This window comes from Heterodontus francisci, chromosome 41 (assembly GCF_036365525.1).
Source record: "Heterodontus francisci isolate sHetFra1 chromosome 41, sHetFra1.hap1, whole genome shotgun sequence".
Lineage (NCBI taxonomy): Eukaryota > Metazoa > Chordata > Chondrichthyes > Heterodontiformes > Heterodontidae > Heterodontus > Heterodontus francisci.
In genome coordinates this window covers 36,016,404-36,036,124 of record NC_090411.1, presented here as the reverse complement: position 1 = coordinate 36,036,124, position 19,721 = coordinate 36,016,404, and the positions used below count along the sequence as shown (strand labels likewise).

Genomic DNA, 19,721 nt, shown 5'->3' with positions numbered 1-19,721 from the left:
AAAATCCTGGCATAGCTCCCCAGGCCTGCAGAAGCAAGCTCACCACCGACTTTTTGGCTCGTGGGTGGGACCTCCCGCCCAACGTAAAATTCCAACTCATGTATTCACGGACATCAGGTGGGGACAGGAATGAATTCCCCTCCCACCATCAATCAGCCCATCCACGCTCACTATTAAAGTTCACACGTGAAACAGGAGCTGCCAGACAGCAAGAGTTAACACTTTAGTAAAGGACAGAGGGAACAGGTCAGAAAGGAGCATTTCCAAATGTACTGTTTTAAAAGAATGTAGATACTGTACAAACAGTGAAATGTTCCTTTTAGCCTTGTTTCCTTTCTCTGTTCCCAAAGGTGCCAACCCCAAGGCTTAGTTCCAGTGGAACTGTATCCCAGCCTGGAAAGCAGGAAGGAAAAATAAAAGGTGTATTTTTTCACCCCACGTTTTTTGGCAACAGATGCCAGACTTCACTATGTAAAATAAATGTTAAACTGCACTGCCTAGTGTAGAGACTGTTCCTAACAAGGAAAAGAGATGCAGCAGCTCAGGGCCCACCATTTCCTGAGGGCCTGAGTTCTATTTTGGCCAGAAGGGCAGGAAATTGGGCAGGATGTGAGAATTTCAGGTCTCCACCTGGCCCACCAAAATCCAGTGGGGCTGAGGCCTGGGACAGGGCAACTTCCAAGCCCTGATTTAGACTCTATGATTTTATACACCACATGGGAACCAAGTTAGAATGATTGATAGATTGTATTTAACTTCTTCAACTGCTGCCTATAATCCTGCAACAGTACAGTACTCCATGTGTCTAAAGACTAAACAGAAAACAAAAACACACCAAGTACCTTGATGCAAGGATGTCAGAATTCTATTGGGACCAGCTCAGGTCAATACAACTGATCTGGACAAGAATAAGCTGACATTCCTGTTGCTGATGTTGCTGCTGGTAAAGTGTGCTCTGTCACTCGCTCTACCCCAGTGACAGCCAGTATCTTCTCCAGAGCAGGAGAAAAAGTGGGAAGAATGTAAAATTAAATGAGGTGTGGAAACATTTTGGTGTAGGCAGGATTTCAAAATTGAAGTTGTCACTTTATGAGACAATTGTTTTATATTTTACTTTGCTTTTAATGGAATATTAGAAAAATGACAGGTATTCAGACCTGATGTTCATTTTACAGGAAGTCACAAAAATGCGGAAGAAAATTGAATTTACCATTGGGGTGATGACCCATATCAAGGAAAAGCTGGAATATGTGGAAACGGAGAATATGGAGAAGAAAACCCAGCTCATGGACCTTGAGGCCATCGTGGCACAGGTACCAGGGTGGTGGGTAGGATGGGTCATAGAGTCATGACTACACAGAAGGAGGCCATTTGGCCCAGCAAGTCCACGACAGCTCTCTGTAGAGCAATTCAGTCAGTTCCATTGCCCAGCTCTATCCCATAGCTTTACACTTTATTTCCTTCAAAGTCCCATCCAATTTCCTTTTAAAACCCTCGTTGGCAGCGAGTTCCAGGTCATTACTACTCGTGTATAAAAATGTTCTTCCTCACATCACCCCTGTATCTCTTGCCCAAAACCTTAAATCTGTGTCATAAAAATAGAAAATGCTGTAAATACTCAGCAGGTCAGGCAGCATCTGTGAAGAGAGAAACAGAGTTAATGTTTCAAGTCTGTGACCTTTCATCATAACTGAGAAAAGTTCCAAACGTAATAGGCTTTGAGCAGGTGAAAGTGAGCAGGAGGAGTGAAGAAGAGCAAAAGGGAAGATCTGTGATAGGGTGGAGGGCAAGACTGATTAAAGTGACAAAAGTTTCAGTAAGAGTGGTAATGGGACAAACAAAGAAATGAATGATGTGTCTAGATGATGTGAATGGCAGGATGGCACACCTCCTGAAGTGTGGTGACCAGAACTGGATGCAGTACTCTAGTTGTGGCCTAACCAGAGTTTTATAAGAATGCAGCATAACCTCCCAGCTTCTGTACTCAGTGTCTCTATTTATGAAGCCCAAGATCCCATATGCTTTGCTGACCATTCTCAACATGTTCTGCCACCTTCAAATATCTATGTACATGCACCCCCAGGTTCCTCTGTTCCTGCACACTCTTTAGAACTGTGCCACTTAGTCTATATTGCCTCTCCCTATCCCTTCTGCCTAAATGCATCACATCGCACTTCTCTGTATTATATTCCCTCTGCCACTTGTCTGCACATTCTGCTAGCTTATCTATTTTCTGTCGCAGTCAATTGGTATCATCCTCACTGCTTGCCACTTCTCCAAGTTTGGTATCATCGGCATATTTTGAAATTTTACTCTGTTCCAAGATCCAAGTCATTTATATACTAAACTGGGAAATTGATGAAAGGTCATCAACCTGAAATATTAACTCTGTTTCTCTCTCCACAGATGCTGCTACACCTGCTGAGTATTTCCAGCATTTTCTATTTTTATTTCAAATTTCCTGCATTTGCAATATTTTACTTTTGTATTAGCAAGAGGAAGTTATTGCTGGGAATGGACCTCTTCCCATTTCAGGTACCCAGTGTCAGCATCAAGTTCTCCCTGGATAGCTATAGCTCTGCTCCAACAGTATTCCTCCAGCTCAATCTCAGAAAGAAGAGGGCTACACATTCCTCCATGTGCCACCAACCATGCTGAGCCTCTCGAGGTGAGGTGGAGTTGTTAGCAATCACAGGAAAACGTCATAAGATAGCCACGAGTAAATCCAATGATCGATGGTGAGAGATTGGTAAGTGTTGATGTCCAAAGGGACCTGGGTGTCCTTGTTCATGAGTCACTGAAAGCTAACATGCAGGTGCAGCAAGCAATTAGGAAGGCAAATGGTGTATTGATCTTTATTGCAAGAGGATTTGAGTACAGGAGTAAAGATGTCTTACTGCAATTGTATGGAGCCTTGGTGAGATGGCACCTGGAGTGTTGTGTACAGTTTTGGTCTCCTTACCTAAGGAAGGATATATTTGCCATAGAGGGAGTGCAACGAAGGTTCACCAGACTAATTCCTGAAATGGTGGTATTGTCCTATGAGAGATTGAGGAGACTGGGCCTGTATTCGCTAGAGGTTAGAAAAATAAAAGGTGATCTCATTGAAACATACAAAATTTGTGTATTGCTGAATGGACGCTGCAGTCAAGCCAAAAAGAGTCCTGCCTATCTCACAAATGAGTAATGTGATGCATGAATTTCAATGCCAGTGTGATGCTAGGTATATAGGCCGTACGTCCCAAAGACTGGCGGATCGTATCAAACAACATATCCGTTCTGCTGTTCGCAACGGTCAAGGTACGGGCCGTACCCAACCAGCCCATGCTTGCAAAACTCAAGACACAGTGCAACATTAGATGTGATTCCGCGATTGGACAACATTTGCTAAGTAATCTACAGTGTACTAAGAATTGTGCTGACAACCAATTTATGATTGTCAGTAGGGCTCGCAGTGTGGTGCATTTGCGCGTACTGGACGCTACATATATTAATACACAGGGCCCTATTCTTTGCAGACAGAAAGAGCATGTACAAACATTGCGCCTGTTTCAGCTGAACAAAATAAGTGAGCCATTTGCTGGTTCATTCCTCAGGACAATGCCTTGACCAATCAGAGTCAAGCTGCCTGATTTAAATTTCAAACAAAGCTTGGCAGTTAACTGTCAGTCACCGTAAACTGGCGCATTCTCCATGGTAACACCTCTACCAATCAGAGTCCACTTGCCAACCAATCAGCACTCTCTTCTCATGCAGTATACGTTGTTGTTTTCCCTTACATTGGTTATTCTTGCGATTGCCTGATGAGTGCAAGATGAAAAACTTTGAAAACATGTCTCTATTTTCAGCAGTATTCATGTTCTGTACTACCAAACGACTACTTACATACAAAATTCTTACAGGGCTCGACAGGGCAGATACAGGAAGGATGTTTCTCCTGGTTGAGGAGTCTAGAACCGGGGAACTCAGTTTCAGAATAAGGGGTAGGCCATTTAGGACTGAGATGAAGAGGAATTTCTTCACTCAGAGGGTGGTGAATCTTTGGAATTCTGTACCCCAAAGGGTGGTGGAGGCTCAGTCACTGCCTATGTTTAAGACAGTGATTGATAGATTTCTAGATATTAAAGGCATCAAGGGATATGGTTATAGTGTGGGAAAATGACATTGAGGTAGATCAGCCATGATCTAGTTGAATGGCAGAGCAGGCTCGAGGGGCTGAATGACCTACTCCTGTTCCTATTTCCTTTGCTTCTATGAAGAATTCAGGAGAAACTTCTTTACCCAGAGAGTGGTGAGAATATGGACTCACTACCACAAGGAGTGGTTGAGGTGAATAGTGTAGATATATTTAAGAGGAAGCTCAATAAACACATGAGAGAGAAAGGAATAGGAGGATATGCTGACAGGGTGAGATGAAGAGGGGGTGGGAGGAGGCTTGTATGGAGCAGAAACACCAACATGGAGCAGTTGGGCCAAATGGTTGTAAATTCAATGTAGTTGTAAATGTGATTTTTTTCAGGAGATTTTAATCCTCTAGTCTTATATATGTTAATGACTTTGATAAAATCAAAGAACTTGCTTAGTGGACTAATTTCAGTAATGTAATATCCCAGCTTTAATAAAAAGAAAAAGAAAGACTTGCATTTCTATAGCACCTTTCATGACCTCAGGTTGTCCCACAGTGCTTCACAGTCAATGAAGTACAATGAAGTATACTCACTGTTGTAATGTAGGAAACAATGCTGTATGATAGACAGGTTTGAGCCAAGATCTGACCCAGTAAAAATTGGGTAGTAATCTTATTTTCTTTTTATATTATTGCTTTGATTCTTGGTTTTGACATGCTCTGGTCTGTAACCCGACTTCCATTTGTGGTCGTTACAGAAACGGGAAATCTTGACCAAAACCAAACAGGCACGAGACAGAGTCCGAGCAGCCAACTTCAAGCTGAAGGAGAAGTGCGGCCTGCTCTGTAACAAGGTGCTGCTTCGCGACTTTGAGGAGAATGTGGACGCCAGTGACAGACTGCGCCACAAGCTGGAGGCGCTGAAACGGCGACATGCTGATCTAACACTCGACTCCTATGGCATCAAGAAGAAAATTGAATGGGTGAAGATGGGACAGTTACAGACTCTGTAACAGCCCCCTCGGGGATCTTTTCCACTTTATTCTGTTACGATAAACGTCATATCAGCTGGCATATGTGAGTTTATTCTTCCAGTTTCTAGAACTGAGAAACAGATACAATGGGACAGCTTCTGTAGATATGACAACCCATGAGGTGAGCATAGCTACAACAGATCAGATTTCAAACCATCTCAAGACTCTCATTTGTAGCCAAGGAAACACCAAGATCCCGTCCAATGTATAATAAAAGCAAGATACTGCGGATGCTGGAAATCTGAAATAAAAACAAGAAATGCTGGAACCACTCAGCAGGTCTGGCAGCATCTGTGGAAAGAGAAGCAGAGTTAACGTTTCGGGTCACTGACCCGAAACGTTAACTCTGCTTCTCTTCCCCATCCAATGTATGATTATCTAACCCAATTGTGTCCAGTTAAAGCTACCAGCTTTTATTTTCATTCTGATGCACATTCCAATTTAACTATAATAGATGAGTCAGCTCATTGACAGGACCAATTGAAATTCTTTCACCCACCTCTCCCATTTTACAGGAGAGTATTCAAATTCACAGATAGTTTTATTGATCAAACAGAAATAATAATGCAATGATTAGAGTTCTATATTAGTTAAAAATAGAACTTTACCATACAACTGAGTGCTGCATAAATAACTTAAACAACATAAAGTATGTTTAAATTTTAGATTACACAATGCTCCCCACAACCATTGTCTGAAAACTGACAGCTACATTAATGTTCAGGTTGGTGGGGTTTGAACAGTAATTATGAGTTACTGCACACAGTGGCTTCTAATAGTAACCCAGCCCCATCTGCTTCACTGTAGTTACTGATGCAGCTGGAACATGGGCCAGATTCTAATGCCTGCTTGGTATCTCCCAGTTTCAGACAATACCGTACTGAGCCAGTTCGTGCAGCTCCAGGTGGCTGAATGCTTCCCAGGGACAGATCACAGTGATATCTGTAAGAAACACAGAGAGAATTAAACTCCTTATTATCAAGATTATTTTCTATATCAATCCTCTCCTTGTTCATTTCCTGAAGCACTGACTCCTCTTGAGGCACAGTTCCCTCCAGTGCCTTACCCAAGTGGCCACCGAGCATGTTTGAGTGTAAGTACGCAAGCCCAGTTCTCTGCTCATCCGACCTGCAGTCAGAGAGCAAGATTTTTTTATTCATTCATGGGATGTGGGTGACTCTGGCAAGGCCAGCATTTATTGTCCATCCCTAATTGCCCTTGAGGAGCTTCCTTCTTGAACCACTGCAGTCATTGGGGTGTAGGTACACCCACCGTGCTGTTGGGAAGGGAGTTCCAGGATTTTGACTCAGCGACAGTGAAGGAATGACGATACAGTTCCAAGTCAGGATGGTGTGTGACTTGAAGGGGAACTTTCAGGTGGTGGTGTTCCCATGCATCTGCTGCCCTAGTCCTTCTAGGTGGTAGAGGTCAAGGGTTTGAAAGGTGCTGTCGAAGGAGCCTTGGTGCATTGCTGCAGTGCATCTTGTAGATGGTACACACTGCTGCCACTGTGCATCGGTGGTGGAGGGTGTGAATGTTTGTGGATGGTGTGCCAGTCAAGCGGGCTGCTTTGTCCTGGATGGCGTCGAGCTTCTTGAGTTTTGTTGGAGCTGCACCCATCCAGGCAAGTGGAGAGTATTCCAGCACACTCCCAACTTGTGCCTTGTAGATGGTGGACAGGCTTTGGGGAGTCAGGTGATAAGTTACTCACCACAGAATTCCAAGCCTCTGACCTGCTCTTGTAGCCACAGCATTTATGTGGCTGGTCCAATTCAGTTTCTGGTCAAAGGTGACCCTCAGGATGTTGATAGTGTGGAATTCAGCGATGGTAATGCCATTGAATGTCAAGGGGAGATAGTTAGATTCTTTCTTGTTTGAGATGGTCATTGCCTGGCACTTGTGTGGCGCAAATATTACTTGCCACTTATCAGCCCAAGCCTGAATGTTGTCCTGGTCTTGCTACATCTGGACACAGGCTGCTTCGTTACCTGAGGAGTCATGAATGGTGCTGAACATTGTGCAATCATCAGCGAACATCCCCACTTCTGACCTTATAATGGAGGGAAGGTCATTGCTGATGATCGAGAGTAGACTGATAGGGCGGTAATTGGCCAGGTTGGATTTGTCCTGCTTTTTGTGTACAGGACATACTTGGACAATTTTCCACATTGCCAGGTAGATACCAGTGTTGTCGCTGTACTGGAACAGCTCGGCTATGGGCGCAGTTAATTCTGGAGCACAAGTCTTCAGTACTGTTCCCGGAATATTGTCAGGGCCCATAGCCTTTGCAGTATCCAGTATCTTCAGTCTTTTCTTGATATCACATGGAGTGAATCGGATTGGCTGAAGACTGGCATTTGTGATGCTGGGGAGCGCAGGAGGAGGCCGAAATGGATTATCCACTCAGCATTTCTGGCTGAAGATGCATGCAAATGCTTCATTGTGAGATTAGACTAAAGTCCAGTACTTTAGAGTGAACAGCTGGGAATGGTTTCCATACATACCTGTGCCGAGTCCCTCCATTCCAGGAATATCATCTCCAAACCTGCAGGAGAATGAGAATGAATCAGTGTCTGAAAGCTCAGCTCATCACAAACCAGCAAGGTCCCAGTTCAATACAACAGCAGCACAACTCATCAGAAAAATAGATTAAAACAACTGATAATACTTGACTGATGGTAGATACCAAGGTTCATGTCTTATCTTCATGAAGTATGAAGATTGATCTCATTCTACAAAGTATTTGTGTGATGTTGCTCTTAGGTGGGTTCACACCTCTGTTAAAATAGCAGGCAAAACAATGTGCTCCGCTCCTACTAACACTCAGCCAACATTCCTCCCCACTCTGTTTTAATGCCAGCGATACCTTGCTTTAAAATAGCAAGGAGAGAAATTTAGTCTGGGAACTGGAAACATTGGTATGAGAACTGTGCTGATTGCAAAGACTGTAATTACTGTATTATCAGAGTTAGTTGATCTGTTAGTGGACAGACACAGCACTAACTTCCAAAAGTAAACAGAATGGAACAGAATACATGAGTCAGATCAGAGGCCAACTTTCATTTTAATATTAATACACAACATACTTTTAAGGACAAATTTATTGGTTACGTTACTGGATTATGGGAAAGATAATGAGAGTGTTTAACTTGCCGAGTTCCTATCCCCATCACTGTGATATGTGACCTCTCTGTTTTGCACCAGAGGTGTTGCTGAAAAAGATGGGTCACATCTAGAAACCCATTGACAACTAGGAAACACGCCCCAGCTTCCAAAGCTGAGACAGCAAGTGTAGTGGAGACCTGCCCACATTGGGATAAATTTCACTTCCATTGACTCCCCCTGTGTGGACGAGTCTCTACTTCACTTGTTGCCTCAAACTCACCAACTCAGAAGTTAGGTCGCTTTTAGTTTCTGTTGGACACAGAGTCCAGTTCCACGGGCGATGGAGCCAAAGAGGCCCCGCCAACGTAACTCTCCGCTGTGGGAATGGTCAGCTTATCAGTGCCCGCAGGGAGTGAGGTCAGAAACCCAGATGCTGTCTCTCTGTGGCACCTCTCCCACTGTCTGACTCCAATAAGGTACTAACAGATGTTTGGGAACTGCCTATCACTAGGAGGTTAATACTTGGGGGGGGGGGGGTGGGGGGGGTGGTTCCAGTGTTGCCCACATCAAAAAATCTAGACTCCTAGAATGAATGCGATTTTCCTCCCAATCTATAAAGAAAATGCCTGGTTCATACCCTTTTACCCCTGCTTTTGGGGGCTTGCTCTTGAACTGCCGCGTTACTCTTTGTTTGAACTTTGGTGGCCCTTTTCTGGGGGAGGTGGCACCACCAGAAATATTGGTTGGTGGAATTATAGTGCTCATTTTCACAGAATGGAGTTAATGAGGCAGGAAAAGCTGCCACCGGATCTCACTGAAAGACAAAACATCACAGTTACAGCAGAAATAAAAACAGAAAGTGCTGGAAATACTCAGCAGGTCTGGCAGCATCTGTGGAGAGAGAAACAGAGTTAACGTTTCAGGTCAGTGACCCTTCATCAGAACAGTTACTGCAGATTCTCCCTGACAGGAGATACTAATTCCCAGATTTAAAAGAAGGAAGTGCTGTCAATTCTGATTCCTTCAGCAGCCTAACACACAGGCCAAGTAACAAAAGCTGATCAACAGCTTCAGAAAAGCTGTCAACCCAAAAATAGATCCATGACGTAGTTCAGTCGTAGCTTTCCATCTGAGTCTGAAGGTTTTGCATTCGATCCCAATTCCAAACATCGGAGGAGTGGAGACCAAAGGCTTTTTCTCTAAATAATGGCTTCACATTTAGCAGATCACTTGTGCTTTCCCAAGAAAGTTCATCCCTCTTGCACCCTAACTCTTCTGTCCAAGCCCTTTCATCTAGTCCCCTGATTCTTCTAGTGAAACCCATTCTAACTCTCCCATTTAAACCCATTACTTTAGTCCCTTAAATCTTGATGCTTGTCCCTCTAGTTCCCCAGCTTTGTCATTGAAACTCATCCCTTTTGTATCCTAAATCTCCTATCAAAGCACATCCCTCTAATACTGCAACTCTCCCAGTGAAACCCCTCCTTCTAGACCCCTACCTCCATCTCTCTGGAAATGCAGAATCCAAATTTATTTTGGATGCCCCCTATTGTTTGGAATTTCCAGGGTTTCTCTGGTGGGAAATCAACGGAACTCCTGGAGAACTAGTAAAACAGTTGAAAGCAGTTGCTTACTTTGTCTCTCCATGGTTTCTACTGAAGTTACAGTAGGAGATCCGGAGAATCCCATGGAAATTGAGACCAAATATCTTTACTACCTGACCTTGTAGATAATGAGTGATGAAATCATATAAAATCCAGTACTCAAAGGGTTAATCCACTGTTATTTGACTATATATCATTTTTGTGACACCTCTTTATGTTTGATTGTAGAAAGTCTCCCTTGTTTAATTCTTTACAGAGTGATTCTTCTGACAGGCTGACATTTTCCGTAAATCCTCGACTAATACCTTACAGGATGAGCTAAATGCTTAAAGATGGGTTAGAAAGTGTTAGCTTAATCCACCAGATCAGAAAACCATCTTGTTCCAGTTCTTTTCCATCGCGCAATATTTATCAAGTTGATTTCCCTAGTTCTTTAGATATTTAGTAACCTGAGCACGACTTCCACAACACTGCCAATAGAGGACGGAGAAGTGTTTGTTGAAAGATGTCCTTTCGGTAGTTTGTGGTGTTTCTGAACACCCTGAAAAAGTGCAGCTGGACGGTTGTTTCTGTCAGGGAGTATCTGATCAGGAGTTAGTTTCAATAGAACTTTCCAATCACATTCACAAATAATGATAGAATCTGCAAGATGCATTGGAAACTCTGGGTTTCAATGATTTAATGTTTGTTGTATTTTTCTCATGTCATTACACCAGAACAAGAACGTACATTTATATAGCACCTTTAATCATAGAAAAATGTACCACAAAGCTTCACAGGAGTGTAATCAAACAAAAATCACCACTAAACCAAAGATAAAGCTATTGGGTGTGTGTGTGGGGGGAGGGGTGGTGGTGACTGCAGGCTGAGTCAAAGAGTATTAATGAGGGATTTAAAGGAGAGAGAGATGGAGAGACGAAAGGTTTTGGCAGGGTGTGGATGGCTGAGGAAAGGCCAATGTGGGGTGAAGGAAGGGACTGCAAAGAGGCGAGTGTGAAAGGAATGCAGAGATTTGGGAGGGTTGTGGACCTGCAGAAGATTAAACAGAAGCAATGTATAATGTTACACTGATTACACCCATTCAATTAACCCTGCAAGTGACTGGAGAAAAGGAGAAACAGGGGGTCAGTAAAAAGTCACCTCTGCCCTTTTCCATTATAGAATCTGCAATCCTTATTTGGGGGAAATAACTTGATATAGAGGATTGGAAATGTTCGACTGTTTAGAAACGACGAATCCTCCTTCAGAGACACACACACAGACACAGACAGACACACACAAACAGACACAGACACACACAAACAGACAGACACACACAAACAGACACAGACACACATACACAGAGACACACAGCCACATACACAGAGACACACACACACAGAGACACACATACACAGAGACACACATACACAGAGACACATAGCCACATACACAGAGACACACATACACAGAGACACACATACACAGAGACACACACACACAGAGACACACATACACACACACACACACACACAGACACACAGACACACAGACACACATACACACATACACACATACACACATACACACACACATACACAGAGACACACACACAGAGACACACACACACACACACACACACAGAGACACACACACACAGAGACACACACACACACACACAGAGACACACATACACACACACACACACACAGAGACACACACACACAGAGACACACATACACAGAGACACACATACACACATACACAGAGACACACAGACACAGACACACACATACACAGAGACACAGACACACATACACACAGACACACATACACACAGACACACATACACACAAACACAGAAAGACACACACACAGACACACAGACAGACACAGACACACAAACACAGAAAGACACATACACAGAGACACACACACATACACAGACACACACACACAGAGACACACAGACACATACACAGAGACACACACACACACAGAGACACACAGACACATACACAGAGACACACAGACACAGAGAGAGACACACACACATACACAGAGACACACACACACATACACAGACACACACACACAGAGACACACAGAAACACGCACACAGAGACACACACACACATATACAGAGACACACACACACACAGAGACACATAGACAGAGACACACACACACACACACACAGACACATAGACAGAGACACATACACACAGACAGAGACACACACATACACAGACATACGCAGAGACACAGACACACACAGACGCATACACAGAGACACACACACACAGACACACACAGACACATACACAGACAGAGACACACACACACACACACACACATACACAGACATACACAGAGACACACACACACAGACGCATACACAGAGACACACATACACATATACAGAGACACACACACACACAGAGACACATAGACAGAGACACATACACACAGACACATACACAGACAGAGACACACACACACACACATACACAGACATACACAGAGACACAGACACACACAGACACATACACAGCGACACACAGACTCAATAAGACACAATGGTGAAGATTTGTGGGTCCAATTTCCCAGCCATAGGCATTGCTTCAGATTTCAACTTGAAGCTTTAAATAAATCCCCGCTCGTCAGCCTATTCCCATTTAGACATAATTAGCGCCTTAATTTCAGTAATCGGATTTCACTAATCTTCTTGATGAACTTTCCAGCCAGTGTCTGGGAGAACATATTCCCTGATTAATTCAGATTTCTGGTGATCCCAATTATCACAAGTGTTGGACAGACACATGGGGCAGAAAGAATTCAGTTATTGCTAAAGGCTGTCACTTGGAGGGTTAAATCTTACTTACATCAAAACAGCAAATGCTGGAAATACTCAACAGGTCTGGCAGCACCTCTATAGGGAGAAGCAGAGTTACTATTTGAGGTCTGTGACCCTTCCTCACAACCTGATGGACACACAGGTGACCCATGGAGATAAGTGGACACAGAGAGTGCGGAGGCAGGGGTGAATTCCTCTGGACCATATTCTAAAAATGGATTTGTAAAATCTTCTACTGTTTGTTATCTGAAGCAAAATGGTAAACAATGTTAGAAAGCTAAAGACATCCTTCACTGTCATTCCCGATCAGAAAAGTTCCTGGACTCCGTCCTATTTCCATAGACTCTACCTTGAATTTCCCAGTGGAATTCTGAAACGGTGGAACAAATAGTGTTAGTGATAAATTTCTGGCTAAAGCTTTCACTGTTTCTGAGCATTTTAATATTTTAAAGTCTTAAAATCAGGTATTTACCCTAACAAACACTAACACTTTCCTGATCGTTCATTCTTGAGAAGTTCCAAGTGATTTACTTTCAATCATTAACCCTTAGACTGCTGGGCTGGGTTGAAACATGGAAACACGAGTAAATCATTGAGCTTGTCGAGCCTGTTCCGCCATTCTTTTGCATGGTGGCTGATCTGTACCTGTCTGGAAAGACAGAGAACTGGAGTGTCTCCTACTCCGAATACTGGAGCTTTAGTGGGAACACTCAGTTAGCACTCGAATGAGATAACCTGCCAATGTGGCAGGGAACTGCATGGATTGAAATCAGTTTAAGGATGGAAGTCAACAACACTGTTTCATGACCATCAGCTGCTGACAGGGAGATGGACAGAATCAAATAAAACTCTACTGTCCTTTTACTATTGGAATAATAACTTTAGATTGAATTGATGGTACCAAACATGGACAATTTATCTTGTCTTGTCTGAACACCTTGATGAATTTACCGCCATGTAATTGCTCAAATATGTCATTCTTCATTCAGTTCTGATGAAAGGTCACTGACCTGAAACGTGAACTCTATTTCTCTCTGCACAGATGCTGCCAGACCTGCTGAGTATTTCCAGCACTTTCTGTTTTTATTTCTGTCATCATCTTCTGTTCAGTCTCCAGTATTTTTTTTTTACCAGGAACGATTTTTCCTTTTAATTATTTGACATTAATTCCCGATCACTCTTCAGCTACTGAAATACATTTATTTGCATGTAAGTTATTTCTGAGTCGGGTTCAAGTCCCTCTGCGGAGACTTGACCACAAAATCTAGGCTGACACTCCAGTGGAGTACTGAGGGGAGCGCCACAATGTCAGAGGTCAACTGAGGGAGTGCTGCACTGTTGGAGGGTCAGTACTGAGGGGAGCGCCGCACTGTCGGAGGTCAGTACTGAGGGGACGCCGCACTGTCGGAGGGTCAGTACTGAGGGAGTGCTGCACTGTTGGAGGTCAGTACTGAGGGGACGCCGCACTGTCGGAGGGTCAGTACTGAGGGAGTGCTGCACTGTCGGAGGTCAGTACTGAGGGGACGCCGCACTGTCGGAGGGTCAGTACTGAGGGAATGCTGCACTGTCAGAGGGGTCAGTACTGAGGGAGCGTCGCACTGTTGGAGGGTCAGTACTGAGGAGTGCTGCACTGTTGGAGGGTCAGTACTGAGGGAATGCTGCACTGTCGGAGGGTCAGTACTGAGGGAGTGCTGCACTGTCAGAGGGGTCAGTACTGAGGGAGTGCTGCACTGTCGTAGGGTTAGTACTGAGGGAGTGCTGCACTGTCAGAGGGGTCAGTACCGAGGGAGTGCCGCACTGTCGGAGGTGCTGTCTCCTGTGACAAGGTTTCATTGTCTGCAAGTAGTTCAAATAAAGTTTGCAAGTTCTCCAGTTTCCTGATGTGATTCTCTGATATTGCTAAATGAAAATATCATAGATCCATTTGGCCCTTCCTGTCCCTGCCAACTCTCTACAAGAGCAACCCACCTCATCTCACTCCCTGCCTTTTTCCCCATCGCTCTGTAATTTTTTCCCTTCAGATAATTATCCAGTTCTCTTTTGAAAGCCTTGATTGAATCTGCTTCCACCACACTCTCAGGCAGTATATTCCTAATCCTAACCACTCGCTGTGTGAAGATGTTTTTCCTCATGTTGCCATGGCTTCATTTGCCAATCACCTTAAACGAGTGTCCTCTGGTTCTGGATCCTCCACTGGGAACAGTTTCTCCCTATCTACTCTATCCAGATCCCTCATGATTTTGAACACCTCTGTCAAATTTCCTCTTAATCTTCTCTTCTCCAAGGCGATCAGCCCCAGCTTCTCCAATCTATCCACGTAACTGAAGTTCCTCATCCCTGGAACCATTCTCATGAATCTTTTTTACACCCTCTAAAGCCTTAACATCCTTCCGAAAGTGCAATGCCCCGAAATGGACACAATACAGTTGAGGCCGAACCAGTGTTTTGACAGATTTATCCTAACTTGCTTGCTTTTGTACTCCATGCCCCTATTTATAAAGCCCAGAATCTCATCTGCTTTATTAACCACTTTCTCAATCTGCCCTGCCACAATGACTTATGCACATATACACCCAGGTCCCTCTGCCCCTGCACCCACCTTTAGAATTGTATCCTTTATTTTATATTACCTCTCCTCGTTCTTCCTACCAAAATGAAAAAATATCCCTACTTACATTAAAAAGAGGCAGACAATGATTGGCTCGGTGTCTTAGCCTCGTGCTGAGTCTGGACAGTATCAGAATGATCCACTTCTACTCCTTTAATACTCTCTCACTCTTAATCTGGTTCAGGTACCTGCCTTGCAGACTCCTGCTGTCAGCAAGCTGCCTGATTGGCTGTTCTCTGATCTTTACCCACACCTCACTTCTGGTCATTTAAATGTTCACTTCAGCAACTTTCCCACCCCTTAGACCTTCTGCTACTAATTCTAGAAGTGAAGGGAGAAGCTGTTATTAAACAGGGAGTTGTGTCATGGGGATCCCCATTGTTTTCATTCCTCATCCTAGGAATTAATCACTTGCTTCAGCCCCTAACCCCTTGTGATATACAACTAGTTCCTTTTGGAACATAATCGGTGTCAATGTTATCAGAAATTATTTTGTGAGTTAGTTATGGAGGCTGGACCCTGTCAGGTGTTTTGCTGCATTGGGTTAGATTCATAGAATCATAGATATTTACAACACAGAAGACTGCCATTCGGCCCACTGTGTCAGTGTTGGTCAATAAGTAGCCGTCCAGCCTAATCCCACTTTGCAGCTCTTGCTCTGTAGTCTTGTAGCTTTATGCACTTCAAGCACACATCCAAATACTTTTTAAATATTTTAGGGTTTCTGTCTCCACCACCATTCCAGGCAGTGAGTTCCAGATTCCCACACCCTCTGGGTGAAAACAATTTCCCCTTGAAATCCCTCTAAATCTCCTACTTCTTACCTGAAATCTATGCCCCCTGTTTATGGACCCCTTTACCATGTGGAATAGGGTCTTCCTATCCACTCTATCTAGACCCCTCATCATTTTATACATTTCATTTAGGTCTCCCCTCAGCCTCCTCTGTTCCAAAGAAAACAACCCTAGCCTATCCAATCTTTCCTGATATCTAAAATTCTCCAGTCCAGGCAACATCCTCATAAATCTACTCTGCACCCTCTCCAGTGCAATCACATCCTTCCTATAGTGCGGTGATCAGAACTGTACACAGTACTCCAGCTCTGGCCTAACTAATGCTTTATACAGTTGCAGCATAATCTCTCAGCTCCTATATTCTGTGCCTCCACTGATAAAGGCAACAATCCTGTCTGCCTTCTCGATTACTTATCTATCTATTCATCCACCTTCACTGATTCTTGGGACACTGAGTCCAAATCTTGCAAAGATTAGTTGGAATTTAGAACAGGTCAGCTAATTCAGCTGCTGCACCTGGGACAATGTTTGGATAAAAAGCCTCATGTGTTCTCAGAATGTTGATTTGACCAGAACTTGTGGGTTGACAGCCTGAAGTGACACTAATGGTATAACAGTGTGACACTAGTGACTGTGACACTAATGGTATAATGGTGTGCCACAAGTGGCAGTGACACTAATGGGTGTAACACTGTGGCACTAGTGGCTGTGACACTAACAATGTGACACTAGTGACTGTGACACTAATGGTGTAACAGTGTGACACTAGTGACTGTGACACTAATGGATTTAACAGTGTGACACTGGTGTCTGTGACACTAATGGTGGAACACTGTGACACTAGTGGCTGTGACACTAATGGGTGTAATGGTGTGCCACTAGTGGCTGTGACACTAATGGCATAACACTGTGACACTAGTGGTTGTGACAGTAATGGGTGTAACAGTGTGACACTAGTGGCTGTGACAATAATGGCTTAACACTGTGACACTAGTGGGGGTGTGACACTAGTGGCTGTGACACTAATGGCATAACACTGTGACACTAGTGACTGTCACACTATCGGGTGTAACACTGTGACACTAGTGGCTGTGACACTAACTGGTGTAACAGTGTGGCACTAGTGACTGTGACACTAATGGGTGTAACACTGATACTGGAGGCTGTGACACTAATGTGTAACAGTGTGACACTAATGTGTAACAGTGTGACACTAGTGACTGTGACACTAATGGTGTAATGGTGTGACATTAGTGGCTGTGACACTAGTGACTGTGACACTAATGGGTGTAACGGTGTGACGCTTCCTCTTCCAGGTGACCCCATGCTCCGTAACGGATAGAGATTGGATGATGAAACACCCTGGAGAAGTTTACACCACAGCCACTGTGCACTGGTGCATTTGGTACAATATAAATGGCCCATGTGCCTTTAATTAACTGAACTCAGTAAATTGTGTTATATTGACTTGTTTGAATGGGATTAATACTGTGATGGAGGTTTTGAAGATGTCCCTGTTAGTTGGTTTACAGAGGATGATTGCTGTGATGATCAGGTCAGGAGGATTAGTAGGTGAAACTGCTGCTAATTTGTTTGAGCTGCACTTCAGCAGTTTAGGGGATGGAATAAATGATAGAACTGAGAAATGAATCTCTGGCACACCAAATAATGTCTAAAACCGAGAGTCTTGCTCAGAGTGATCAGCTCGTGGAAGATTCTGAACAAGTCACAGTAGTAGACTCGCCAACTTTAAGGGCATTTAAGTGGTCATTGGATAGACATATGGATGTAAATGGAATAGTGTAGGTCAGATGATCGGCGCAACATCGAGGGCCGAAGGGCCTGTACTGCGCTGTAATATTCTAATTCTAATTCTAATTCTAATTCACTCTGGGGCAGTTGGTACCAAATCCTGAATCATTTTGTACAGTGGATTCAATCCCACTAACACAACACCAGCAGCATTACCACGAGGAGGTGAATAACCAATGGATGCTGGACAGAACACCCTGCTCTTTGCCATGGGATCTTACCATCTTGGTTTAATGGCTTGTCGGAAGGGCAGCATCCCTGACAGTGCAGCATTCCCTCAGCTCAGAGCAGTGCGATTCAAATTGATGGTCACTTGACTCAGAATGGAATTGTGCAGTCAAACTGCTTCATTCTGACGTTTGACAAGAATACACCTAAAATTCAGGAAATGTGTTGGTATTAATTCCAATAACATCAGCTCACAAAAGAGAATAAACATAGAATAAGAAAGTGAATTATAGGAAATACAGACATTGAAACAAGCAGCAATAATAATATACAGACAGAGACACAGGCAGTGATACAGACTACAGACACACAGACAGATACACAGGCAGAGACACAGGCAGTGATACAGACAGAGACACAGGCAGTGATACAGACACACAGACAGATACACAGGCAGAGACACAGGCAGTGATACAGACAGAGACACAGGCAGTGATACAGACACACAGACAGATACACAGGCAGAGAGACAGGCAGTGATACAGACAGACAGAGACACAGGCAGTGATGCAGACACACAGACAGATACACAGGCAGAGAGACAGGCAGTGAGACAGACAGACAGAGGCACAGGCAGTGATACAGACACACAGACAGATACACAGGCAGAGACACAAGCAGTGATACAGACAGAAACACAGGCAGTGATACAGACACACAGACAGAGACATGGGCAGAGAGACAGGCAGTGATACAGACAGAAACACAGGCAGTGATACAGACACACAGACAGAGACACCATTATACAGATAGAGATGCAGACAGAGATAGACACAGACACAAGGACATTGTGTCTCCTGTAAACCTTTTTGATTTCTCTCATTCTGGCATGTGAATATCCTTTCCTCCTTTGAACTATCTCCTGTTCTCCATCTGTGTGTGTGGTGGCTGTGCTTTTACCCTTCCCCCTTCCCTTTAGTCTGTTCCTTTTTAAATGTTGTTCATCTGTAGGATTTCTCAGCGAAGAGGAAGTGTCTATACTTGAAATGCTGATGTTTTCTGTCATTGAATCCTAGGCTCAGGTTGAAACAGCCTCCTCACAATCTTACCCGAGCTCAGCTTCCAACCTCAAGTCCTCTCCATCACAAAGCCCACCTATTCCAACTCCATAACATCACCTGATTCTGCCCCTGTCTCAACTCATCTGATGTTGAAACCTTCATCCACTTCCAGACTTACTATTTCAACTCTCTGCTGACCTGTCACTCATATTCTACCCTCTATAAACTTGAGCTCATCAAAAACGTTGCTGTGCGTATCCTAACTCGCACCAAGTCCTGTTCACCCATCACCCCTGTGTTTTCTGATCTACACTGGCTCCCAGTCGGGAAATCTCTTGACTTTAAAATTTTGATCTTGTTTTCAAATCCCAATGTGGCCTCATCCCTCCCTATCACCAGCCCTACAACCCTCTGAGATCTCTGCATTTCCCTCGCCCCCTCCCTATCACCAGCCCTACAACCCTCCGAGATCTCTGCATTTCCCTCGCCCCCCTCCCTATCACCAGCCCTACAACCCTCCGAGATCTCTGCATTTCCCTCGCCCCCCTCCCTATCACCAGCCCTACAACCCTC

At 44.0% G+C, this 19,721-nt stretch overlaps 2 protein-coding genes across 2 annotated transcripts in view; one reads left to right on the top strand and one right to left on the bottom strand.

Moving 5' to 3' along the window:
- Positions 1-5,450, top strand: part of cfap184 (cilia and flagella associated protein 184) — a 29,465-nt gene extending 24,015 nt beyond the window's left edge. The window contains exons 11-12 of the mRNA XM_068020073.1: positions 1,176-1,313; positions 4,885-5,450. Coding sequence (XP_067876174.1) covers positions 1,176-1,313; positions 4,885-5,139 — 393 coding nt within the window. The 3' untranslated portion in view covers positions 5,140-5,450. The remainder of the gene's footprint in view (positions 1-1,175; positions 1,314-4,884) is intronic.
- A 575-nt stretch (positions 5,451-6,025) lies between these two features.
- Positions 6,026-9,030, bottom strand: LOC137353710 (retinal cone rhodopsin-sensitive cGMP 3',5'-cyclic phosphodiesterase subunit gamma-like). The gene is made up of 3 exons (XM_068020072.1): positions 8,903-9,030; positions 7,665-7,705; positions 6,026-6,102 (listed from the first exon to the last, which is right to left on the bottom strand). Exons 1-3 carry the CDS (start codon positions 9,028-9,030, stop codon positions 6,026-6,028), a joined length of 246 nt encoding a protein of 81 aa, XP_067876173.1.
- Between the last annotated feature and the right edge of the window lie 10,691 nt (positions 9,031-19,721).